This window comes from Sus scrofa, chromosome 2 (genome assembly GCF_000003025.6).
Source record: "Sus scrofa isolate TJ Tabasco breed Duroc chromosome 2, Sscrofa11.1, whole genome shotgun sequence".
Lineage (NCBI taxonomy): Eukaryota > Metazoa > Chordata > Mammalia > Artiodactyla > Suidae > Sus > Sus scrofa.
The window spans coordinates 118724217-118751623 of record NC_010444.4 but is presented as its reverse complement, the minus strand read 5'-3'; the positions used below and the strand labels follow the sequence as shown (position 1 = coordinate 118751623).

At 41.7% G+C, this 27407-nt stretch overlaps 1 protein-coding gene across 5 annotated transcripts in view; it reads right to left on the bottom strand.

Annotated features, from left to right (window-relative positions):
• KCNN2 (potassium calcium-activated channel subfamily N member 2) overlaps positions 1 to 27407 on the bottom strand; it is a 442972-nt gene that overhangs the window by 130676 nt on the left and 284889 nt on the right. For 3 of the 5 annotated variants that reach the window (XM_021084636.1, XM_021084637.1, XM_021084635.1), the window contains 3 exons: positions 22524 to 22725; positions 20410 to 21689; positions 19702 to 19797 (listed from right to left, as the gene is read on the bottom strand). In XM_021084636.1, coding sequence (XP_020940295.1) covers positions 19702 to 19797; positions 20410 to 21689; positions 22524 to 22545 — 1398 coding nt within the window. In that variant the 5' untranslated portion in view covers positions 22546 to 22725. Of the gene's footprint in view, positions 1 to 19701; positions 19798 to 20409; positions 21690 to 22523; positions 22728 to 27407 lie in introns of those variants that run through there. The other 2 variants (XM_021084638.1, XM_021084639.1) reach the window with 2 other exon arrangements.

Here is a 27407-nt window from a genome sequence, read left to right as displayed (position 1 = left end):
GTCCAAAGAGGACGGTTCTGCCATCAAACAGAGGTACTAGAAACTGACCTTTCACCTGTTTGCTTCCTGATTCACAGTTCTCTCCTAAAATAACGAGTGCTACCTAAGCATAGCATGGTTGTACCTGGATAGGTTCATTTTCACATTCCTTTCAGTCAAATGTACCAAAACTGTCTCTTGATTGAGTTATAAGCAATAGAAACAAATGCACTGCTACAGCTTCAACCAATGATATCCTATGATACTTGTACTTATTTTAATATGTAGTTTGCATAATTTTAAGTCAAACTGAATTACAAATAGTGAAAGCTAAATTTCTTTGGTGATACAGAATGATGGTAGGAAAATACAAAGGAGTAGAAAGAGCTTATGTGAAGATACGACACCTTAATTAAACTATTATTAGTATTAGACTGCTCTACTACCTCTTCTAAGACAGGTCGTTTCTCACATAATGGTCAGTTATCTTTTGGTGAACTGAGAAGCAGGAGTAGTGATGGCTGTCCACACTTCACAGACTGTGACACAGGGACAGCTGAGATGACTCCTCAGTTCACTGTCATGAGGACTGTGATAAGATGCATGAACCCCAGATGCACCCACTGCAAGTCAGCCCTGGGAAGCAGAATCAGACAGGACACCTGCCCTCAGGAAGCCAAGAAGGGGACGGTTAGAGCCTGATAAATGCTGTCGTAATAACGATGCCTATTAATGGATCCTTAAGGCCACATGCTGTAACACGCAATCCACCATCCTCTTCCAGCCTGAGAGCCTCCTCAAACCCCATGATGCCTTATCCCCAGTGACATATGAGGGCTGAGGATCAGAGAAGTCATGATTAATGATGGCAAGACAAACAAAGAATAATAATGCCATAGTTTGTGTGATTACTATGTGTCCAGCTCTGGGCAAAGCACATAATCTCAATACAATCCTCAGAGGAATTTCATGAAATAGGTTCTATTCTCCCCAGATGACAGATGAGAAACAGAAGCTCCAGAGCTGTTAAACAGTTGTCAGAAGGCACTGGTAAGAAGTTAGGAAAACCCTGTTTTTTGTTTGCTTGTTTCCTTTTGTTTTGGCTTTTGTTTTGTTTTGTTTTTTGTCTTTTTAGGGCTGCACTCAAGGCATATGGAGGTTCCCAGGCTAGGGGCCAATTAGTGCTGTAGCTTCCCATCCCAGCAACATGGGATGCAAGCTACGTCTTCAGTCTACACCACAGCTCACTGCAATACCAGATCCTTAACCCACTGAGCAAGGCCAGGGAACGAACCTGCATCCTCATGGATGCTAGTCAGATTCATTCTGCTGAGCCATGATAGGAACTCCAAAACCTGGGTTTAAATCAAGTTCCATTTCCTATTAGGGCTCTTTATCACTGTGTTAAACTGTAGGTGCAGCCAGAAACATAAGGAAGGTGGCTAAGTCAAGGGGAGTGCGGGGGGCTGGACAGGTCAAGCTTCTTGGCACAGAGGATTCTTGCATTGAATTTTCATGCACTATCAGGATTGGGGCAAAAAAAGGGGAAAGGCATTACAGGGGCAGAAGCATGGGACAGCATGATGTCCTTCAGGAACTGCAAGGGAGTCAGTACTGCTGGAGAAGAAGTGTTATATCCGGGGAATAAGAACGTGGCTGAGCAGGGCTGACAGGCAGACAAGGGCCAGCTCCTGAGAACCATGTTGTGATATATCTACTTTAAAGACTATCACCCTGAGAACAACAGAGAGCCATGGAAACATTTTAGAATTGTCATGACAGGACAGACACGCGGCAGTGGAGGGATGAACCCTCAGAAAGAAGCGGGGGGAGGGAGAAGAGAGGGGTCAGACTGGAAGCAGGGAGACTACCACATTCATGCATGTTAAAAACAACAAGGGTAACAACCAAGGCAGAAATTCCCAAAAGGAGCTTGATATGTTACCCTGAGATGATTCTAGGCTGTGTTCTTTATGGTGTGTATGAGGAAACACACAATTATTCTACAATCATAATTTTATGAATATTGTTACCTAAGATGAGGCTGAAAGAAGGGAACTGATTTAAAGAAAAATATTAGTATAATATAAAAATAAAATTATGTAAGTATTAAAATATAAATAATATAAGACATAATGTCTACTATATGCTGTATTTGTTTAAACAGTTATGTAAATTATGTATAATTATATATTTCAGAAATTATGTATATTTTATATCATAAATATATGATATAAAATTATTGAATTATATTTACATGTTTTATATATATTAAATTATATACACATATATATTTTTTTTATAGCCACACCTGTGGCATATGGAAGTTCCCAGGCTAGGGGTCCAATCCGAGCTGCAGCTGATGGCCTACACCACAGCGACAGCAATGTGGGAACCAAGACATGTCTGAGACCTACACACAGCTCACACCAACAATGGATCCTGGAGTTCCCGTCGTGTCTCAGTGGTTAACAATCCGACTAGGAACCATGAGGTTGCGGGTTCAGTCCCTGCCCTTGCTCAGTGGGTTAACGATCCGGCATTGCCGTGAGCTGTGGTGTAGGTTGCAGACGCGGCTCGGATCCCGTGTTGCTGTGGCTTTGACATAGGCTGGTGGCTACAGCTCCGATTCACCCCTAGCCTGGGAACCTCCATGTGCTGCGGGAGCAGCCCAAGAAATGGCAAAAAGACAAAAAAAACAAAAACAAAAAAACCCCCAAAAAACAATGGATCCTTAACCCACTGAGAGGGGCCAGGGATTGAACCTGTGTCTTCATGGATACTAGTTAGGTTCGTCACCGCTGAGCTACAAAGGAAACTTCCTACATTAAATTATATTATTATTCTGTATAAACATTTTACATTTTATCATCATAACACATAAGTATATATTATACAAGTATCAACATAAATATATATTTTATATGAATATGTAACTATCTATGTGCATGTACTTTATATATTGCATACTATACAATATAATACATAATATGATAAACAATAGAAACATAAATTATTAATTAAATGTGAACACAATAGAGACTGGGAAAGGCTGAAGTTCAGGAAACAGAGAACTAAGGACCCCGAGAATGTGACCAGAAAGCAGAGGTAACGTAAAAGACACTAAGAGGAAACAGCTGTAGCAGCCAGTGACTCTACTAGGGGTGAGGGGTCGGGAGGGGAGATGAGTGGAGAAAAGAACAAGGGTTCTCAGTGGGGCCCTGGATGGATAGTGCCTTCTGGAGGGCAGCAAGCATGAGAGGGCAAGGAGGAGGCCTGAGGCAGGACAAGGGCCTACACGGCCTCCAAGGGAGCTGTCCACCTCAGGCAGCTGAGAATGGAGATCATCCACATGAAATATAACAGAAATACACAAATTAATAAATCATGCATGCAGCCAGAATTCCAAACCTAAAGCAAAAAGCCAACACTCCATATGGCTTTCCAACTTGTGATTTCTTTTTGTGATAAAACGTGAGTTAAAACACTTTCTCCCAAAGTTGAAACACATGAGCCTCTCTTCCTGACTGAGGCCAGCCACCAGCAGGATCATGAGAATGTAAACCACCCCAGCCTCGCTTTCCTGAAACAAATGCACAGAACACCAAGGGTCAGACAAGCCCAGTCTCTTATCACTGGCCTCCATAGGAAAGCACTCTGAAAGGCTCCAGCTCAGACTCAATGAAAGTACCTCCTACTATGACCATTCTACTGAACCGTGAGGACATAATTCTAATTCCCATAAGCCTTGATCCTACAGAAATCTGCATTTCCCAGCTGCGAGTAGGTGGACCTGCCCCACTTCAGAAGCCTAAAATCGGATCAAGGAATAAAATAACTTTGGATACAAAGGCAGAGGAAACACTTTGGGGCACGTTTCTCTGTGCCTTTGTTGACCATCCTGGTCTCTAACTCAAAGGTCAGCAAACTTTTTCTGTAAAGTAAATATTTGGGGCTCTGTACTCATACAGTCTCTGTTGCAACTACTCAACTCTGCTCATAGTGCAAGTTGTAGTGCAGACGCAGCTATATTTGATACTCAAAACAAATGTTTGCCATCACAAAGCCGATGTGGCCCATGGGCTGGAGTTTGCCAACCCTCTCCCCTAACTAATAAAGTATTTGCTTTCTCTGCATAATTTCCCTCTTACCAGAACTTGGTTCAAATACCTCAACATATTGTACATTATTACTCCCCCCCCAGCCCCCACTTTGAGATCCTCCTAGACTCTAGACTCTGCTTCCCTCCTCGGGCTGCAGTATTTACTTAGTAACAGTAATGATGGAAGAGTAGTAAGAGAAGGAGTTACCATTTGTTGAATGTGCCATTTACGATGTACCAGGTATCTCATTAGGTCCTTCAAAAACACTGTCTCACTGAATCCTCAACACAATCTAGTGAGACGGTGAGATAATTCTAATTTCCATTTTACAAATAAAGAAAATGAGGCTGAGAGGGGTAAAATTTTCTTCTTGTGGTCACAAGGGGTGAAGTGAAGCTCTAACCCCAATCTGTCTGGATCCATAGCCAGAGTCCAATGACACCCAGGGCTGCTCCCCAGAGCACATGTAGCAGAAGCACATGGGGCTGTTCAGAGAGGTGTCTACATGGCCACTCCTCTTATACTGTCCTGGGGGGGGGGGCATGTTGTCATCCACACTCTGGTAGACAATGCCAGGTCCTGCCAGATGGCATCTATTACCTCCATGCAGTGGCTCTTCTACTTTACACAAAGTTTTAACATTCATCATAAACACACGTGCCAGACATGATGCACCATGACCAGAGGATGTTGTATCTACACCTGTTTGTCCTTCCTCCCTCCAACAAGAGCGATGCAGCCAAGCATATTAGAGATCGGCACATATCCTCAACGCATCCCTCAGGTTCAGAGTCAGCTAGGGAATCCTGACATGGCTGGAAATCTCAAAACACAGCCCGTGTTCCCCCAGAATATTCCCCAATGAAAACAAAGCGGGAGGAGCTGAGAGGAACAGGTTATGTAAACACACCCAGCAGGGACCTGAGAGGCTGCTGGCTAAGGAGGGCTCCTCAGGAGACAAGATCTAATAGGCAAATTTAAAATAAACTCAAGGAGATGATGTTAAAATGCTGCTCTTCTTACCTTCTTGGTAAGGGGGACCAAATTTGGAAAGCTTCTTTGAAATTCCCCCATTGTGTTTAAGAAAAAAGGGTCAGAGTTCCCGCTGTGGCTCAGTGGTTAACGAATCCTACTAGGAACCATGAGGTTTTGGGTTGGATCCCTGGCCTCGCTCGGTGGGTTAAGGATCTGGCGTTGCCATGAGCTGTGGTGTAAGTTGCAGATGCAGCTTGGATCCCGTGTTGCTGTGGCTGCGGTGTAGGCCGGCGGCTACAGCTCTGATTAGACCCCTAGCCTGGGAGCCTCCATATGCCGCGGGTGAGGCCCTAGAAAAGACAAAAAAAAAAAAAAAAGGAGGTAAAAGTCATCAACTTTTTTTTTTTTTTTTTTTACTTCACTGTAAAGGTACAGGTCATTATTATACCAACCAGGAGAGAGGAAGTGAGAGCAAATCACGTATCACATGGGTATCCAAGTTCATCCCTTCCATAGTACCAGCCTCCCATCTAGCTTTTCCTTCGTATTCGCTGAGTTTATTTCCCACATGGCAACATGTCATAACTGAGGTCCTGAAGATAAGCCCTCACCCCATCCTCCATCACTCTGATCATCTTGCTGTGGTGACAATAGCACAGACAGGACCTCCTGTTTCTGGGCAAAAGCAGCAGAGAAAATGTTCGCCACTGATGATGTTGTGTGGTCCCTGCGTAGGACATTCTGACATGGGCTTGAGGGATTAAGTCCTAAACAAACACGTTGCTTTCCCTCTGTGGCTAGTTGTATAAAACTGCAATGGGACACACTTGATGGATACATGATTATGAAATAGCTGCCACAGAAGCAATCTGTGTATACAGTATCAGACTAAGCGAGACAGGGAACATGACAGCAAGTGGGCTGAATCTTCATCCCCCACTTGTAAGGAACACCCAAGGGACACATTCTGAGATACGAAGCAGAACATGGCCAAAACGTAACAACTGAAAAGTAGGCAGAGTTGTCAAAAAGGATAAAGAAGACTGTATAAAGCAGACATGCTGAGAGAAAAAAAAAGAATGCCTAAAGTTAAGCCCTTAAAAAATATTTTAAAAATCTACAAAAGCCAGTGAATTCCAAATCAAGGAAATTTTAAAAATAATTTTCAGCCCTAATATAGCATTTTTGCTTACCCCCCAAAAAAACACAAGCAAATTAGGTATCTCTCTTTGTATCGCTACTTCTTAATTTTTGAAAATCTGCCCAAATGTGTTTTCATTAAGTATCCTCTTTGACATTGACAAATGAAAATAGCGAGGTTCTTGAATAAAATACTAATGGGAAAGAAATAAATTCTATTAAAAATAATTTTCAATGACAACATTAAAATTTGCAATGTTACCCATAAGTTTAAGCAGTCAGATAAAGCTTTAAACTGATAGCATATTTAACTAAATAAATATATTATATTGTAGGCTATTTTCATTTCAAAGGACAAGTCGCAATTCATGCTCTTTGATATAAAAACTTTCCCCACGTATGGGAGGATTTACCAATGGAAACTGACCTATGGCAAGTCTCTAAAAGCCAAGAAAGCTTAAAATTTCATATCTACATCCACATAAATGAAATGTAATAGTTTAGTGTTCAGTCAATAGTTTTGCTTGGGTATATGTCTACAAGTACTAGATATACCTGGGAAAAAGCATGAGGTGACTATTATAAATCCCGCAGGCATCTCTTTTACATCATTTTATACATATGCAAATTCAATAACTATTCAGACTAATTATTACTTTTCAATCTGTGACCTTCAAAATAAATAAATCCAATACTAGTATATAGGATATAATTTCCTTGAGCAACTCAGAAAAAAAAAAAGCAGTTTTAAAGATAAGCACTCGTGTATTTTTTTTTAACCCTTTTGACAGAAGATACTATCCTAAGAAAAACACTATCCAAGACCAAGACAACCATACCATAGTGCTTAATGCCTCCTCCCCTAAGTTTAGTATGTTTGCATCACAACTAATGCATAAATATTACAATTTCCTTTCCATTAGGAAAATCAAAAGTTCCCAATAGGAAAGAGACCACCTCAGTGAATAAAATGCATAAGGGCTGTATATCCAAATTTCAGCAGCCAGATTTTGGAAACAACCCCATTCTAACACCTTCTGGATAACCATTATAGATAAATACATAATCTGGTAAAAATGCTCAGATATTCAAGAAAGCACATGACAAATACAGAACGCTGGCTGTTAAAAGTTGTCTATATGGTTCACTCCAAAGTTTAAAATGTCTGAATCCCAATGTGTTTTATACATTCAAAATGCAAATCCTAATTTAAAAACAAGTAAAAAAATATAAAATAGTAAAAAAGGGAGTTCCCGTCGTGGCGCAGTGGTTAACGAATCCGACTAGGAACCATGAGGTTGCGGGTTCGGTCCCTGCCCTTGCTCAGTGGGTTAACGATCCGGCGTTGCCGTGAGCTGTGGTGTAGGTTGCAGACGCGGCTCGGATCCCGTGTTGCTGTGGCTCTGGCGTAGGCCGGTGGCTACAGCTCCGATTCAACCCCTAGCCTGGGAACCTCCATATGCCGAGGGAGCGGCCCAAGAAATAGCAACAATAACAACAACAACAACAACAACAACAAAAGACAAAAGACAAAAAAAAAAAAAAAAAAAAAAATAGTAAAAAAGCAAACAAGGAAATTGACCCAACAATAGGCTGTTCAAAAAGAGAGACTGGCAATACAGACTCAACTAATGATCATTTGAAATGGACAGAAGAGAAGATATAAGCTGTCTGATAAAAAGTAAACCGAATCGCTAAACCAAGTGTATTTGGAGATGTTACTTGTCATACTGACAGACAGAAATTCTCAATTCTTTCCAACCACTGTCCTCCAAGCCCTATGGCTGGGTATAGTGGTGTACCTGACAAAACTCTTATCAGAGATAAACCTAGTCCAGAAAAAGGAAGAAAAAATGATTTTTATTTAAAGATCCTGTAGACCTGCAATGAACACAGACAGAAAAACTGTCAATTACAGTCCTTTATACATATGCTTCCAACTGTTTACTTCCTCTTACCCTTTCAGCAGGGGTTTAATACCAGCATTTTCCATTATCCAAATTATTCCCTTTGCTTACTTTTCAGAGCACTGCACTTAACTCTTTTAAGTCACCAGGGTCCTAATTAGTAGGAGATGCCATCAGCTGTGACCTAGATGTCCTGAAGGAGTCAAATCAGCTCACAAAGAGCCTTGCTTCCAGCCAGAAGCCACACCTCTTGTAAGTTTATAGGGGAAATGGCTATTTTGGTAAAAACTGTTAGCCATAACAGTCTAGTTCTTTAAGACTTCTTTACTGACCTGAAACCTAACAACCTAAATGGACTCTTGCCCATAGGGAAAAATATGAACTCAGCTAAAAAACAAAACAAAACAACCAAACGAAAAATTAGCTGTCCTTAATAAAGATCAAAAGCTTTTATTAAAAACAAACAAAAAAGAACACACATATGCACCTGTTTTGACTAAATGTTAATAAACTAATGGACACTGTTTGAATGCACACACCTCTTTTTTTTTTTTCCTGTTCTCTCTTGTAAGACTTGTAAAAGAAGGAAAAAATATCATCACTGTTTCCCAAAGCCCAGAGAGGCTGGGCTCCAATTCCTCCCCTTCCACCCCAACAAACCCCAAAATAGCTAACAATAACCAGCAGCTGACACCTAAATAGCCCTCACCACATGCCAGGCAGCATTCTAAGTGATATATATATATATATATATATATATATATATATACACACACACACACACACACATACACACGCAATCCTCATAACAGCACGATGAGAGAGGTATTCTATATTCCCCATTTTACAGACAAGGAACGTGAAGTACAGAGAGATTAACTAACTTGTCCAAGGTCACACAGCTAATTAGCGGCAGGGCTGGGTATGAGCCCAGACATACTGGCTCCAGAAGCAGTGCACAAAGCCACGAGGCATTGCTGCCAAAAACAGTAAACAACTCAAAGGAGAATCTGATTGCTTTGCTCAGCAGGAAAGTTTGTAGAAAAAAAATTTCAGAAATGATGGTTTTTACAGCTTCCCATAATAAAAAGGATTGGGAACATTTGGGGACGGGGTTATCTTCCAGGACTACTGTCACATTGTTGCTATATAAACTTTAATTATTAAACAGGAATACCCTCTAACAAACCTGATTAGCCAATATTTAGACCCCAAAATCATGGAAAAACAGGAAGCTACAGGAGACTCTAAGGAAACAAATTCCTACTCTCACAAAACAGGAGAGTACTCAAAATACTAACCAGTAAAATTGAAACTAGATACTCCAGAAAATTGTATTAGTTATTTAATGAAGAATTTTAAGTGCTTTAAAAACGAAAGGAGTGAGGGATAAGAAGTGGGATAGACAAGGAATTTGGGGCTAGTGGAAGCAAACTATTACATTTAGAATGGAAAAGCAATGAGGTCCTACTATATAACATAGGGAACTATATCCAATCTCTTGGGACAGAACATGATGGAAGATCCTTTGAGAAAAATAATGTATATATATGTATGACTGGGACACTACGCTGTACAGCAGAAATTGACACAAAACTGTAAATCAACTATACTCTAATAAAATAAAATAAAATTTAAAAAAATGAAAGGGAGAGTTCCCATTGGGGCTCAGTAGTAACTATTATCCATGACGATGTGGATTCGATCGCTGGCCTCGCTCAGTGGTTTAGGGATCCAGTGTTGCTGTCAGCTGTGGTGTAGGTCACAGACACAGCTAGGATCTGGCGTTGCTGTGGCTGTGGTATAGGCCGGCAGATTTAGCTCCAATTCGATACCTAGCCTGGGAACCTCCATATGCTGAAAGTGCAGCCCTCAAAAAATAAAACAAACAAACAAATTTAAAGGAGTGATATAAACTTCCGAGAGGAAAATATGACAAACTCTCAACTGTCTTTAATTTTTGCTTTATCCTTAGGAAATTTTTATTCATCCTTAGGAAATCATCAGAGATGCTTGGAAAAGTTCATCTGCATGAGTATTTATTTAAAAAATATTTGCAGTAGGTTCTAATTGTTCTTGAGTATCCCAAAATAAGGGAAAAACTATTAAACTGATCATAGCTATACAACGCAAAAAAAAAAAAAAATTGGAGCTATTCATAACGTTTAATGGCTTGGGAAAATTAAGAGAAAATTAAATTTTAAAGAACACTAAATTTCTTTATACTAATATGTAGCAAATATTAGGTCCTTCTACTTCATGTAAATACATCACATCACAATAATAATTATTATCTCTGGGTGGTGAGATTAAACTAACAAACTTTTTTTCACATTTTCTGTGCTTTACAAATTTTCCAACATAAATATTTACTAATTTTATAATCTACAGAGAAAAACAAAATTGTTAAGAGAGAAGGCATCTGTTCATGAAGCCTAATACATCATGGTGCTTAAAATGCTAAGCCCATCAGTCTTGTTTCATTCTTGGATATCATTAACAGACTAGAAGCTCATGAGATTGCACAGAATACATGGATTTCAGCATGGGATCTGATAGTCTTCATGACATTCTTGCAGAGAAACGTGGGCTGGCTGATAGGGTTCAGAGAGCTGTTATAGCTTGGAAAGCTGTACCAAATATCGCAGATGGGCAGATGGCTAGCTACAAAGAAGGTTCTACTTCTCAGCTCTGACTGTGGCTCACTCATGCATTAGGCATTAGCTCCCAAAGTACAGGTTTCAAAGTCACGGCCAGTGAGAAGTTAGGAAGAAGAGTTGAATGCGTGCAAACCATGTAGTCTGCAATAATACTGATCATGTTTCTGTAACAGAATTTAGCACTGATGTGGGACTTATCAATTCCCAGCTAGTCCATACACAGATTTTCCAGACCTAAATAAGTGTGTGTCAAATAAACAGCACAAGTATGATTCAAATAATTCTGACAGGCTGAAACATTTGTCTGAAATTAAGGTACTATTTAACAGAGTTAATAAATGTAAAGCCCTATATTCAGTTTAACGAAAATTTTACAAGTGTTTTGTGGCAACAGTTCATGTGAAGCAATGACCATTTTAGACTAAATAACAGTCAGAACAACGGAGCATTTTTGACTAAGGTGGGTAACAAGTTCACTCGCAGATACCATTTGAAAGTACTGGGTGCACTGCTGACCTTATTCAAAGAGAAAATTCAACAAAATAGTAAGTCTAGAAGAATATGACTAACGACATTCTAAGTCTGATCAGAAATATTCAAAGAAACTGGGACCGTTTAGTTAGGAGGACATTTAAAGGAACCTAATCAATGTTTAAATGTTTGTTCTATAAATCTTTGAAGGGGTGGAATCAATTTAATCTATTGTACCGGAAATTAAAGTCTGTCTGCTGTTTCTACTACTCCTCTGAAACCACTCATTAAGGACAATGATGACCTTCACCTTGCCAAATCCAAAAGGCATCCCTCTATCCAACATTAACAGACTTCACAGCATTCAATACACAGCCCTGAGCCCTCCTCCCAACACTCCCATCTTCACCTCAAGGACAAGTCATTCTTATCTCTTTTCTCTAGTTCCTCCTTCACACAACCTCTAGATGTCAGAGGTTGATTCATCTCAACCTTCTATTTTCTCAATTCCTGTGGGTTTGAAGAGTGTCTATGCCGATTATTCCCAATTTAAATTTACACTCCATGATTTTCCTCTGAACTCAAGATTCTCTTGTACAATCAGAAGCATTTCCATCAGAAGCATTCCTGATTCCACATCCTACCTGTCAGCACCACATACTCAGATGCGTCAGCCAAAACCCTGGGAATCATCTTGGCACCAGCCCTTGCTGTCACCCGCCATCTCCAATCACTAGGACATCTATTCTACTTCCAACCCAGGTCTCAGATCAGACGACTTCTCATTTCCACCAGTGCTACCCATGCTAAGTGAGCATCATCTCTACAATGCGACTTGCCAAGAGTCTCCTAATGGTAGCCAGACAAATCTCCTCAGAGCTCCTACCAAAGGTCTGCTCCACCAGTAAGCTGGATCATGATTCTTCTTTGCTTTAATGATGGTCCCAGGTACTGTGAGGAAATGTCACAAAATTCTTATCATGGCCTCAGGACCCTTCACTATCAGAACACTGCATCTTCTCTCATCCCATTCAGAACCACTGTCCCCAAGCTTGGGCCATTCTGATTTGCTCTCAATTTTTTTTTTGTCTTTATAGGGCTTCACCCACAGGATATGGAGGTTCCCAGGCCAGGGGTTGAATCAGAGCTTTAGCCACTGGCCCACGCCACAGCAACGTGGGATCCTAGCCACGTCTGCGACCTACACCACAGTTCACGGCAACATTGGATCCTTAACCCACTGAGTGAGGCCAGGGATCGAACCTACATCCTCATGGATGCTAGTCAGATTTGTTTCCACTGAGCCATGATGGGAACGCCCTTGCTCTCAACTGTATAAGTGCAGGAAACTCCTTTCAGTCATGAGGCCTCTGAAAACTTTGTTATTCCAGACTCTGCCAATAGCTGATAACTTCTTCTTCTTTTTTTTTTTTTTTTCCTTTCTGTCTCAGTTTAAAAATCACCTCAAGAGACTGCTGCCATGATCACCTTGTCTGATGGGTACAACCCTCTGTCCCTAATTATTTTCTATTTCAGCTTTTATGGCCCCTTGATGACACTAGCATGACTTCCATGGACCTTTACTTAAGTTTTGTCTCTCTCCTTAACCCACCCGACTAGAATGTCAACTCCAAGAAAGAAGGAACCTTATTGTCGTATCCCTCGCTGTATTAGCAGAGGTCAAAAAGTTTTAAAATGTTCAATATGGGAAGGAATAAAACCAGACTTCACCCCAACAGAAGGAAAATCTTCCTAAAATTAAGAGCTGTTGGACAATAGAATGGACAGCTGTGTAGAGACAAATAGACAATCCTAGGAAGAGGGTTTAGGCAGAAATTGGTGACCACTTTTATCTAATATGGCATAAAGGGAGTTCCCACACTGGGTGAGATCCTGGTCCAGACGACAATTCAGGTCTTCAACACACAGTTTCCAGTTTTATAAAGGAGTTTCAGATTAAAAATATATTCCCAAAGTTGGAATTCCCATCACGGCCCAGCAGAAATGAATCTGACTAGCATCCATAAGCACAAGGTTCAATCCCTGGCCTCACTCAGTGGGTTAAGGATCTGGCGTTGCCGTGAGCTGTGGTATAGATCACAGACTCGCCTTGGATCTGGCATTGTTGTGGCTGTGGCGTAGGCCAGTGGCTACAGCTCCAATTCTACCTCTAGCCTGGGAACCTCCATAAGCCTTGAGTGTGGTCCTAAGAGACAAAATAATAATAATAATAATAATAATAATAATAATAATAATAATAATAAATAAAAATAAATTTCCAAAGTAGCAAACATCATAGTAATTCCTAAAGAGCAGAATGGCCTCATGAAACTACTTTTCCTGAAGTTAAATCAGTGCAGGCTCCCTCCAGCCACCCTGCCACACATGGTTTTGGACAACTACTGCCCACAGTGCCCATCTTTCCGAGCCGTACAAAACATGGCCCAGAAATGCATTGGCAGATCAAGCAAAACCACTTATGGTAAACCTAAAGTTCCACTCTTCATTCATTTGTGATGCTGCTCTGTAAACACACCAGGATCACTTTATTTAGTGTCACACCCATTAATAATGCAGAGATCCTTACACAGGCAGGTGGAGAAAATTAGTCCTGAGTGATTTCGTTACTACAGCGCATACACGAAGTCAAAGGGACCGAGAGTCTCATTACGACCAATATAGAAGTTGCTGGCACTATAGAAATCAGCTGTGGAGCTGACCACCCCAGGACCACACAATTCAAGCAATGTTTCCACCTCACTGTCTTTTGCAGTCTTACGGTCAAAGAATTAACTCTTCTCCACCTCATTGATATTACAGCAGAAACTTAAAGACCCAGCTAAAGAACATTCCTTCTACTCTTTCAGCTTCCTTTACCCCTAATTTTCTTTTCAAGTAAAAAACAAAAAACTTGGGAAATATTTGCTGCTGACAGCATCTTTACAAGGAATAGTCAGTTTGTTAGCAGACAAGGTAACACATACAACTAGATATTGCAAGATATTGCAAAAAAAAAAAAAAAAAAAAAAAAAAAAGCCTATGAGGCCATGAACTTTGTTCTTAAAGAATTTTTCTTAAAAAAAAACCTGTTTTTTTCAAGAAGAGAATAAACTTTAAAAAGCCAAAGATATTTAAAATTCCTTTTTAGAATAGTCAGTGTTAACAATGCTGTAAGGGGATAATGCATGGCAAAGCAGGGGAACACAAACTCTGACCACATTTCTGAAGGGTTGGTGGGCAATACCTTTCCATTAACATACAAACTCCCTTTGATTCAGAAATCTGACTGCTGGATATTTACCATATATGCATACTCTAAATAGTAGATGGTAGTTTACAATAAATGTACAGAGTATTCATTTTTGGTACTGCTTGTAACAGGAAAAGCTTAGAAAACTCAAAGTGCCTACAGTAAATAAACCACAGTAGATCCACAAAATGGGATAATAAACAGTGGCTAAAAAAAACAAATGAGATGGGTCTCCCAGTGCTGATGAAGGAAAATCTTAAATATACACTAAAAAATAAAAGTAAGGTATGGAACGGTCAGCCAATAGGGACCTGCTGTATAGCACAGGGAACTCCACCCAATATTTTGTGATGTTCTACATGGGAAAAGAATCTGAAAAAGAATGGATGTCTGTATGTATACAACTGACACACTTTTTGGTACAAAAGAAATTATCACAACATTGAAAATCAACTATACTTCAATAGATCTTTCAAAAAATGTATGGGTGTCTCTAAACACAACTAAATATTCATTTTTGAAAATTGTGGAGAAATGGGTGAGAAATATCAAAGCAGTTATCTCTAAGAAACAGGACTGAGAATGTGACTTATTGCATTTATTTGAAACTCTTCTGTACTATTTATTTTTACTGTGTGTATGTATTATGTTATAAATAAGAATAATAACTATATGCAGAATTCTCTGCATGGTCTGGAAGCATCCACCTGCTATCTGCAGAAGTGGGAAAGTGAGCATCCTTTTCCAGCCTCCACAGAGCAAGCCTGAGCCTGCTAAGTGAGCACTTAGCCACCCCTCTCCAACAAGCACAGGAGCTTTCTGAGGCTGCTACGTCCCCTGACTTCACTCACATGCTCCTCCTTTGTATGGCATAGATGCACAAGTAAAGAGAAATTTTAATTTCTGCCCTTCCAGTTTTAGATCTGTATCTTGCATCTCTGGAAAGCTAACTTGAAGGAAAATGCATAGAGTTATTCCACTGCAAAAGATACCAAAGAAAAATCAGTGTTTCCCCTAATGTTATTTATTATATAATTACACTATTACCAAAACAGAATCAAGAAAACAAAAACGTTTTCAACTTTAAGGTATAGGACTTGCTATTCTGCCAAATCCTGTGAGAATCAGAAAGATTGCAAAACAAGGGCTTTCTTTCCTAACTTAGAATCTTATATTTTTTTTTTATCTCAAAAGACTAAATAACCCTCTCAACTAAAATCACTTCCACAAGAGAAATATGGGTATGCTAAAGTTGAAAAGACAAAGTGTAATCTACATTCAACTTATGTGATATTGAAAAGCCTTAAAAGTATCTGAATTTTGTTTTGTTTTTATCCCATCAAAAAAATACTTCCAACTGTACAGAAGAGGGGGGGAAACAAAGAAGAAAAGTCACAAGAAATCATACCTGTTTCTCCTGTAGTTTAACCTTGGACTTGTTGTGGGGAAGCTACTTATTTAGCAGCAAGTGATTTTCCAAATTGTATAAAACAACCTGAAGTACTTTAGCTTTTCAAAAGTTATGAAACAAATGCATTTGCTAAAATGCATTTTATTTGTTTATTGTTATTTTTCTTTATTTATTTTGGCTTTACTGATGGATAAAGGGCAAATGTCTATTTGAAAAAGTCTAATACTTAGCTGAGAAACAGCTCCCACTAAATAGGATTTTATATAAGCATTCTGACCACCATCCTCCCCCCCAAAAAAGTGATTTCAATTTTGGTTCAGGGGCTTAAAAGTAATTAGTGACATGAACAAACTATAGGCTGGTGCACTGAGCTGTCTGTGGTACTGAAAAATGACACCAAAGTTGAAATGTACTAACTTCTTACAAAGCTTCCTCATCACACTATTTTAATTCAGGCACTTCCGTCCATGACTCACCTGAGCCATCCTATTCTGATAGAGTATGTATAAACATTTCATAAAAGGTCACAATGACTTGTTTTCCAGGGTTTTCCATGGAAATGTCAGGGCCTCCTCAAGCTTCATTAAAGCAATTACAATGGAAAGAGAGCCACAATGTTGGCTATAACACTTAATTTCCACTTTCCCTGAATGCAGTGAGAAATCCCACTATGTACCAGAAACCCACACCAGCTAGCTCTCACTATCCAATCATTACACTGCTATGCTAAGAAGAAAAAGAGGAAGTGTCATGTTAGACTATATGCTATGTCCAAGAGCAGCATAGTCCCTGCATTAAGTTCCTGAACTCAAAGCTAATCAATACATTAAGAATTCTTAATAGTAAACTGATATGTGCCCATCTGCTTAAAACTTATGAAAAAAAAAGGACACCTATGGCAGTGACATCAAGGAGTAAAAAGGGCACAATTCATCATTTTCCACGTATCAATACATTAGCCTGTGCACTTGATTTTACTTTGTTTCAGAATGAACTATTTCAGCAGCATCACCAACTCTATTATCTGGATAAATTAGAACGTGTTTTTCTAGCTACTGACTCCTAGCTCAGAGTCTCCACATGTATCTTTTCCTTTTCCATTTTATATTGTTTTAAAGGGCATCTCAGATAAGAATTTGGAGCTCCAGCTAAAGGAAAAAAAAAATTAAACCTCTAGATTAAACACTGAATGTAAAAGCCATGTCCAAAACAACTAAATGATATTACCCAAGTATCTATTCTGAAATTATCTTAGTGTAGCTGGTTTAACTGAAACTGTGTATCATGTCAGATAAATCCAATTACAAAAACCTAACTGTTGATGATGCTTATGGTGCCCCAATAGTAAAGAGGTTAACCATGCTTCTAATTCTTAGAGGGGGAATCCATGTCTTCATTTTTATCACCCATGCTATATATTCTCTAATAAATATATCTATGCATTTGTATAACAGAAATAGTCCTCAAAATTAGCTGGGGTGGAATTCTTTCAAGCATAAATGTCCTATAAAAATACTATGATTTCTTGTATATGTATTAGCTTCTCTAAGTTTCAAGATTTTTTTTTTTTTTTGGAACACACCTGCGGCATATGGAAGTTTCCAGGCCAGGGGTCAAATCGGAGCTGCAGCTGCTGGCCTACGCCACAGCCACAGCCACCCCAGAACCAAGACCTGTCTGCGACCCACACCACAGCTCATGGCAACGTCAGATCCTTAACCCACCGAGTGAGTCCAGGGATTGAATTCACACCCTCAAGGATACTAGTTGGGTTGTTTCTGCTGCATCACAACAGGAACTCAAGATTTCTAATATGGTATCAAAAATGTTTACAACACATAATTAACATTTGGTCACTTTTCTCAAACTCCTAAAAATTATTTCCCAAAAAACTCTCCATAATTCTTAAACAGTCAGTGTTTTCAGGATACACTTTGTTCTTGATGTTAATTCCCTCAACTATCCTCCCCCATGAATGTTTGTTTAGCTGTCTATAATTCAGAAGGAACAGAAATAATAGGAAAGCTGATATTTAATTGAAAAAATAAAAAAACTAACAAAAAAACACAGCAAGGTCTCTTTTCAGGGGGGATTAAGTAAAACTCCTCTAGATTCCAAGCAAAAAGAAAATTTTAAGTTACTTGATTTTTAAAAAATATCCAAGAAGATTTTAGAGTAATATTTTTTTTTTAATTTAATCCTACTCATACACCAAACTTTTGGATTTAGAGAGGAACTACAGATAAAGACATGTTCATGTTTCAGGGTTGCTGGAAAGTAGCAGCAGAGAGCAGCAGGAAGCATTCTGTGCTAGAAGCTAGAACAGGGCTGGTCACACTCTGAACTGTCTAGCTGTGGGATCTGGAAGATAGCCACCTCTTCGGACTTCAGGTTCCTCATCTGTAAACTGAGTCAAGGGGCCATGAGACCTATTTTGTTCCCAGCGTTAAGAATCTACTTAAGTCCAAATGAGAAATTATGCTCCTCATATTTAAGTTATGTCTCAGTATAACTTTAAAATGTTTGAAAGAATCTCAAAAGCCCATGGTCAGAACTACTGAATTAAAGATAGACCTGTGTAAATTATTAAAATTTTAAAGAGTTCAAATGTGTTTGCTTTGTTTTACCAGTGAAATTTTATGACTTACCTTTCAGTATTCTCTCTCTAATTCTCATCCTCTATTCACCTTTTCCAAAGTTTTTACACATTTGAAAGCAGGATGAAGTAATTTCTCCCTCCTCATTTGGGGTCATGCGTACCTTTATTTTGTTTGGGTAATAGTTTGTTTTTGTGACTTACCAACTTAAAATTAGTTTATTAATGCTAAGTTATTTAAACACAACAGCAACTCCTAAAGGAAAGCAGCCTAAATTTGAGGATTTAGTAGTTCTGCCAAATTCCTAACAAGTGCTCCAAAGAAATCAGAAAATGCACAATAATGTAAATTCTAAACTGAAAAATCCCAATATCAATTAATTTTTGAAAACTCTAGTTACTTTAATTCACAAACCTTATATTCCTTTGACTGAAAGCTATGGCAAAGTAAACAACTCAAAAGATGACCCATGAATTTTAGATGGAGTATTCTTAGAATTGTCAGTAACAGTCAAATCTAACAATAGAGTTCCTGGCTGCATTTAAACAAAACAACATTTCCTAAAAAGCCCACCCACAAGGGAGGACAGTGGCCTTTGCTATTAAATGACATATTAAAAATAATGTAATGATTGTACCTAAAAGTCTACCAAATTACCAGATATACAGAATTTGTATTCTAAATTTACAATAGATTGGTTTTTTCTTTAACACTGGAGCATAGACAAAGGTCAGACTTTCCCTCTGGTCTTATTTATAGATATTAACAAGGAATATAATGGCCTTATTTTCTTCTCAAAGCTACTACTGCAGAAGGTGAAATAGATGGACACAATCGTCCATAATGACCCATCCACTAGGAAGAGGTGTATCAAACAAGAATACAGACTAAGGCTAGTGCATAACTGGCCTTAAGGAAAACAAATGCAGTGACTGATATGAGGACGTTGACCTACCTAAAGTAGAGAGGGGAAAACCTGAAAGGTTTAACAACACATCGCAGAAACTACTGAATGTTTACATGCTGTATTGTTTGTTTTGTTTTTAAGTTGAAAGTAAAGGTCAGGTGCTAAGGTAAGAATACAGCATGTGTCTTTGGTAACCTCGAGCAAGGACATGAGGGCTTGGAAAACAGCATCTGTTGCCTTGAACCGCTCCAGGCTGGTGGCAAGGCTTTAGGTCATTCATAAACAGCAGAACCTAAGTTACCTGTATTTCCCTGGCGTGGTACACGATGATCAGACCGAGCAGGATGATTGTGGAGAGACTGATAAGGCATTTCAGAGCTAAGGAATACAGCGACGCCTGCAACATAGACAGAAGCACGTTTTAAAAAGAAGCACTTTTAACCACCTTTTGGGACGCCCCGGGGTCTGCCAGTCGTCCCCAGCAAGTGGACTTGAACTCCCAGGAGGAGGATGGGGGTAGGGGCATCTGCCTTGGCTCTGTGATCTATCGGATCACTTGGCCACAAAGGGAAGAGAGAGGAGAGGAAAGTGGGGAAGGCCAAGCAGCAGGATCCAGGGCAATACAGACCAAAGCGCTCAAAACCCCCTGAAGTTATTCCTGAGTTTAAGTGCTTAGCTTTGAAGGGGGTCTCCTACAACACCAATATCAGGAGAGGAATATGGCATATTTTCTCCACCGACTCCTGAAACCACTTATTTAACATGCCCAGACGCGCCAGGCATTCAATGCCTCCAGAACTTTGGCTGCGCGTGGAAAGGCTTTCTCTGTAGAGTTGCCCTGCGGGTTAGGGGTGCGCGTCTGAGCCGCGCTTGCCGTCCCGGCGGGCACCTCTGATGGTCCGGGGAAGGCTTGGGACTGGCAGGCAGAGAGTTGCTACCAGTGCCCATTCCAATCACTTGGTATCTAGCTCTGTGTTCCGGGAAGGGTGGGCCGGGTTTGAGTACCTACCTTGTCATAGGCGCCCCACGACAGCTCGGTCTCGATAACCATGACCACGATGCCGAACATGCCGAAGATAAGCGCGTAGTCGCTGAGCCTCTTGCGCTTCTCAAACAAGGCGCGCCGGTGGCCCAGTTTGTAGCCGATATTCTGGTTCTTCTTTTTGCTGGACTTGGTGCCACTGCTGCTGCCATGCCCGCTGCCGCCGCCGCCGCCGCCTCCTCCAGTGCTGCCTCCGCCGCCGGCTCCGTAGAGCGCCAGGTTATTGGAGTTGTTGTGCTCCGGCTTAGATACCACGATCTCCGGGGCTGAGGACGAAGCGGCGGCCGCGGCAGCAGACGGGGAGGACGCGCCGCCACCTCCTCCGACAGACGTCGGGGGCTGTAGGGGCTGTGCCTCGGAGTCCATCTCATGCAGGTTCCGTCGGGACGCGCTCAAGTTGCTGAGCGGCCGCATGACGCCCCCGTTGTACCTGCAACTGCTCATGGCTATTTCGGTGAAGGGGTTGCTCTCGCGGCGCGCCTGGGGCTGGTGGTGCTGGTAGTGCGCCGAGTGAGGGTGGTGGTGGTGGTGCGAGAGCGCGGGCCCGGAGCCCAGGCTGCCAAGGCTGCCCGTGGGGCTGGCGGCGGGCTGCAGGCTGTGGCACTGGTGGTACTGGGAGGCGGACGCCGGCTGCTGCGCGTACTGTTGCCGGAGCGCACTGGCATGGCTGGACGGCGTCAGCTCGCTCACATTGAGCTGGCTGCCCCGGCGCGACGAGCAGCAGCAGCAGCACGACGAGCCCGACAGTGGCGAGGAGGTGCGGGTCCGGAAGGCGCCGCCGGGCGAGGAGGTGCGGAGCAGCAGGGACAGGTTATCCCCCGCCCCCGCCCCCGCCACTGGGGCACCGGAGGAGGCGCAGCTGTTGCACCGGAGGCATGGGCTGCTGCCGCCGCTGCCCGGCTGCTGGTGCGCGAGGTGCGGGTGGTGGTGAGGGTGCGGGAGGGGCGCGAAGGGCGGGCACGGCTTGTCCTGGCTCTGTTGCTGCTGCTGGCAATGCAGGTGTGAGGAGCGCGGCGGCGGTGGCGGCTGCTCTGAGAAAAAGCCGCGCTGGAACTGCAATGGGGTTTCCATGTCAGGGCTGTTAAAGCTGCAGGGAGACCAGGCGGTGGTGCACCCTGCGCAATGCGTTATGGTCGGGAGCGGGGACTCCTGCTGCTGGTGCGAGGAAGGGCCCATGCCGGCTCCGGTAGAATCCAGGCGGCGAGTCCGATTGGTTGGGCGCACCAAAACAATGGGCATGACATCACCTGCGGGGACCGAGACAGAGTTTGCGGCGCGCGCGTTTTTGGGGAATGAGTGTGAAAGAGAGATGGGGAGGGGGGAATCTGCAGGATGAAAAGAGAGGCCAGGACAGGGTGAGGACCTGGGCTCCACCTGCTGATTGGGAGCGCCCCGTAAGCACCACCAGGGGCTGGGAGCTGCCGGACAGTACAGCGGGTCTGCAGGAGGTGGAGAAAGGGGAGCCCCTCTCTCCTGTGCCGCTCCCCCCGAACTAGTGTCGGACACGCAGTCTAGATCACCTGCGCTGAGCACTGCAGCACTTTGGGCCACCCCAGCCAGGGGTCAGGCGAGGGAACAGTGCGGTACCGGGGCTACTCCTCCGCCCGCGTGCACGCCCCTTAGAACTGCAGAACAGCAGCCCCCTCGCCCCACGCCTACTTCTCCCTAATCATCTTGCAGAGAGTAGGCTGCCGGCTGCCCGCCAAATAATTGCGGGGACACCCGCTTTGGAGAGAAAAAGTTTGGCGACTAGCAGGGCTTGGTGCAGCAGGGCTTGGTGAGAATTTCGGGGCCTGAGCCCAGGTTTGGCTCCGGCGAGATGAGAGCGGGTCCTGCTCTCGGATCTTTCCCGGCCGCTGGGCTCTGGCGCCGGGTAACTGGGAATGGCTGCGCCGCGCTTTTGCCGGAGTGCGGAGTACACTGTGGCGTGGGTAGGGTTAACCGCCTCTGCGCCCGGGCCGGGGGAGGATGGGGGCGGGGCCGGAGGAGGGGATCCCCCTCCATCAGCGGGAGGAGCCGGCGCGGGCTTCCCGGGTCCCCCTGGCGGGGGCGGAGGGCTTTCCCCGCTACCGCCCGCTCACGTTTGCTCCTTCTGCGGAACATGAGGGGCTGGCGCCCCCGGCCGCCGGGTCCGGGGCTTTGGAGCTCAGGCCCTCTGGCCGCTCCAGTGGGTAGATTCTCGGGCTTTTCCTGCCTTGGAGAGGAGGCTTGCTCGAGGGTCTGGAGGCTGCTCCCCGACCGCCGGCCACCACCTCGTCTTCAGTTCCTCTTCCTCCTCCCCACCTGCAGCACAGACACAAAGCAAAGGCGGATCAATGATGCGCAAACACCGAGCCTCTACTCTGCCAAGCCCTGACTGCAGCGGCGGCGGCGGCGGATGGAGAGGGGCCTGGCGCCGGCTGATTTACACCGGCAGTTTCACACCGGCAGTCGTAGCTTGGCTGGGAAATTATTAATAACGACAACTTGGGCTGAATAATAGCTGCCTGGGGACAGTGCTGGAGTTTTGCTAGAGTTAGGTATAACAGTTATTTATTTGTGAATAGACCAATAAAGATTATGTTTTATTATCACAAATTTCCTGTAATGTGTCCTTCTTTTAAGCGATATACTAACACAAAGCGGTAGACGATGCTGTAGAGGGTTCTTTGTTAGTGCCCCATCTTAAATCTTCCTCGTTTGTATTTATTTGCAAATTGAGATTCCCGTCTCCCGAAAAGAGAATGAAAGAAATAGGCTAGGTGAATATTTGTTGCCATTTTAAATTGTGATTTTAAAGCATGATTTTTATGATAGAAATTAGAACGAATTAGATAGAACAAGAAATTCAAGTGAAAGAGGATCACCTTCATTAGGTAATTGGAATTCTCAGTTGGATCCAATTTCTTGATATTCTACTCGGCACCTGCCCTAAAGTTGCTTACCCAGGTACCTGCTCCTAAGAGAGTGTGTGTGTTTTCAACGCCATGGAGTGAATAATTCATTTTAGGATATTCTTTGGACATGGGTTTAACAATTTAATTTTTTTGTGTGTGCATGCAAGTAAACAAATCCAAAAGAAAAAAAGGGAGAAGGTTGCTTTTAGTCCCACAGAACTTGCATTTCTCTGTAGTCTTGGTCCAGAATAGAATTTGGCTAAAAATTGGCGATAGCATATTATTTTTATACTCTATTATGATTTTTGGCAATTCCTTAAAACTTGTTTAGAATTATGAAGCTCAGAGAATCTTTCGGTTACTAAATGGATCTGCATGAATTGTGTGATGAGCACGACTATTAAAAACTTTTTTTTTTTTGTCTTTTCTAGGGCCACACCCTATGGAGGCTCCCAGGCTAGGGGTCTAATCACAGCCATGGCTGCCGGCCTTCGCCACAGCCACGCCAGATCTGAGTTACGTCTGCAACCTACAGCACAGCTCACAGCAACGCCAGATCCTTAACCCACTGAGCAAGGGCAGGGATTGAACCGGCAACCTCATAGTTCCTAGTCGGATTCGTTAATCACTGAGCCATGACAGGAACTCCTAAAAACAATTCTAATGAGTAATTTCAAATTACAGTGAAAGCTTCCAAAAAAAATGTTTTTCACCTTCCTGGTGAGGAAAAAAAAGTCAAGCACAAAATCAAGCACATTTATTTTCACTTAATAAATTATATAGCCTTCTTCTAGTTTCTACACTGCAGCTGAAAAGTGAAAAAGTTTGATTCATCCTTCCAAATCTAAATATATCAAAGAAATGTTATTATGGTAAATTAATACTTTCAAGTCTTTTGTAAATTTAGATGAAGGATTACATGGATCTTCTCCCCAAATGTCACAGTAATTGTTCCCAGCATGAAATTAGATAGAAGGTTCTAAAGTAGTCAAAATGTCATTTTAAAAAGTTATGGCTTCATCTTCTATTGTCAAACTGACTTTCTCAAATAGGAAATTCAAGTCTTCAGAGAGGTCCCATAAACAAATAACAGGAAAAAAAAAGATTATATCTTTTGCCGTGTATATATCTACGCCTTAGTACAGGGTTAGATGCGATACCACTAGTCATGTAGATACAAGGAGTGTTCGCTGAGATTTATGGCAATGATGGCCTTCCCACTGCCCACAAAGAGCAACATGGTAAGAAAGAGATTTGGCCTACAGCAGGAGGAACAGTCGGAATACTAAGATTCAGATTGCTATAGTTCCATTAAGCCAGTATTTTGGAAAAGCTCATGAAATAACGTAGTAATGTGAAACCCACTATGATTGGAGAGAGAGGAGAGCAAGTTAGTCTGATATTTATCATCTTTCTGTTTTAAAGAATCATCTGATCACATACACTCAAAAAAAAATCATCTTGCTAATAAATGTCTGTATTTGGAAAGTATGATAATCCTCTATTAGTATGATGCCCCAGCAACTTTTTGTTTTTAGTCTGAATTCTCATAACTTATTGTTTGGGGCACTTTACACAATTGTGTTAAGACAGGAGCACATTTAAGTTCTTATTTTCCTCAATTCTCTCTATAAAATTAACAAATGGATTTAAGCTTATATGTAAACTTTAAATATAGTATACTGTGATTTTGCTTTTTCCTCCCATATAGGTTTATAGACGTAACACACAAAGTTAAGCAGTTAGAACAACAAAGACAATATTCTCCCACGTGGATAGTACTTTGCACACAATAAATATTCAATTATATTTGTAAGAGAGATGAGAGAAGGGGAGAGGGAGGGAATGAAGAAAGTTTGAACGAAGGGTCATAATATAAGGGCTTGCAATCTGCAGTGATAAGCTTTTGAAAAATTACGTTTGCTTCTCATTCTGCCATTAAAATAGAGAAGTGCTGGAATTTCTCTAGTTTAACACCAGAGGTCATACTCACCCACAAAATACATTGCAAATCTAATCAATCAAATACCTTTATTTCCAGCATCATTCTCTTGTCAAAATTACCTGGATTTTTTGTTGTTGTTGTTGTTGTTGAATGAACTAGAATGATTGCTTTCCCATATTTGTTGTATTTCAAGCTTGTGAGCAGACACCTACACATCACACCCCTCAAATGCCCCACAAACACTTTTTAATAATGGTTTTCTAAGAATGGTTTTCTCAGCCCATAGGGTCTTCAGAGAAAGCTTCAGGAGCTTTTTGCTCCTGTTTGCATGGGGATCCTTTATGCAAATTTGTATCATGCCATTTTTTTTAGTAATTCTCTTTTTCACAGGAATGATTTGTCTGTGCTATCTTGGCTCCTTAAAAAAAAGCAGGACTCTTTAATTTGGATGTTTCTGGTCTATTTCCAAAGGCAGTCAGAGCAGCTGATGCAAGAGTCCAGGGCATCTGTTTCCACACTGAGTGCTCTGAGCGATACTTTGACCTACAAAGTGAATATTTCCCTGAGATTTTCCTTTGCCTGGGGGAGCAGGGGGGTGGGGAGTAAATTATTGTGTAGTGTCAAGCACAGAGTCTGTGACAAGACACAGCCTCTCTGAAGTTTGTTGAGCAGTAAATGCAAATAGAGACTTGGGATAGAATCAGAGTCATTCTCTTGACATAATTGGTTTCTGACACAGTTCACTAAAAACAGTTATTCTTAAACCACATGTTGTTCTAAGTTCAAAAGAAATACACATTTGAAGAAAACAGAATATAATTGTTTTATGTATTCTTTGTCTTCTGCATTAAGTTAGAAAGTATCAAGACCTGGGTGAGCTTATTGATGATAGTGTTGTTAATTCTTAGTAATACCACCATTATTGAGGAATTAATTACCATATTAGGGCCTATTCATTAACATCATTAACTTCTCACATTTGTTTTACTTTGTCTCCTCATCTTTGTCTCCTACCAGTTCTCAGCTACTTAGCGTATCTATAAAAATCTGAGTAGTGCTAGCAAAAAAAGAAAAAGAACTTATACTAGTTTTGCTAATGGAATTGAACTGTGTTACATAATCAATAGGTGAACAGGTTGAAATTATTGGCTATGATAAATCCTTTTAAAATGGTCTACAGATTATATAAACAAACATTCTTTGGCAGCTAGAAACACACATTCAAATCTAGAAAGTCATAAAAAAGACTTAGTGGATGGCACACTGTAGTTTATAAAGTGCTTTTTGTGTGTTATTTTATTTGCATCTTTTGAAAACTCTTATGGAATTAGGGATGGCTTTATGACTATCCCCACTTTATAGATAAGAATAATCCTGAGGTGTGGTTCCTGGGCTACTCCAGGTCACATAGCTAGTGAGCATCAAGGAAAAGCCAGACTTCAAATACAGTCCTCTGAGTCTGTCTAGAGAGTCTGTTTAACATTCTTCTAGCCTGTCTTTCATAGCAGAAGAATAACCTATTGACTCTTTTGAGTCATACAGCCTTGATCCCACTAATAGTCAAGGAATGGACAGTCAGTGGCTTATCGTTACCATTCACTGCCTTTGAATGACCTCATGGGCATTTCCTCACTGGCTTGATTGGAATTCTAAGATCCTTAACCACTGTGCTTTTGTTAGCTTCATTTGATCAGGAGAAATCATGAGGCTCTAATACAAGTATGGATGAAATAGCCGTGCTATATGCATGCTGGTCAAAGGTGCCTAATTTAAAAGTATTAAAAAAAAGGATTCTAGTCTATTCAGACACAGTCATCTACCGATTTTGCTGACAGCCTGGGCATTTCTCATTTTTGGCAACATCACTGGTTGAAGGCCAATGAAGACTAATTGTTGGCACTAAAATAGTCCATTTTGTCTTTTTATGCAATAAAGGGAAAGAAAGAGACTCAAGCTCCTTGCCTGTGTCTTAGAGCAAATTGTCTGCAGTTATGCAGAAATCCAACCGAGATCTGGGCTTCCCCATGCTCTGGCAGAGTTGTCCTCTCATTGCATCTCCCTTTATGCCAAAGAGCGAGCGGGGAACCAGAGAAAGGAGGCAGGGCTCTGTGCCACATAGAGAGATAAACCAGTGTGTCTTACAG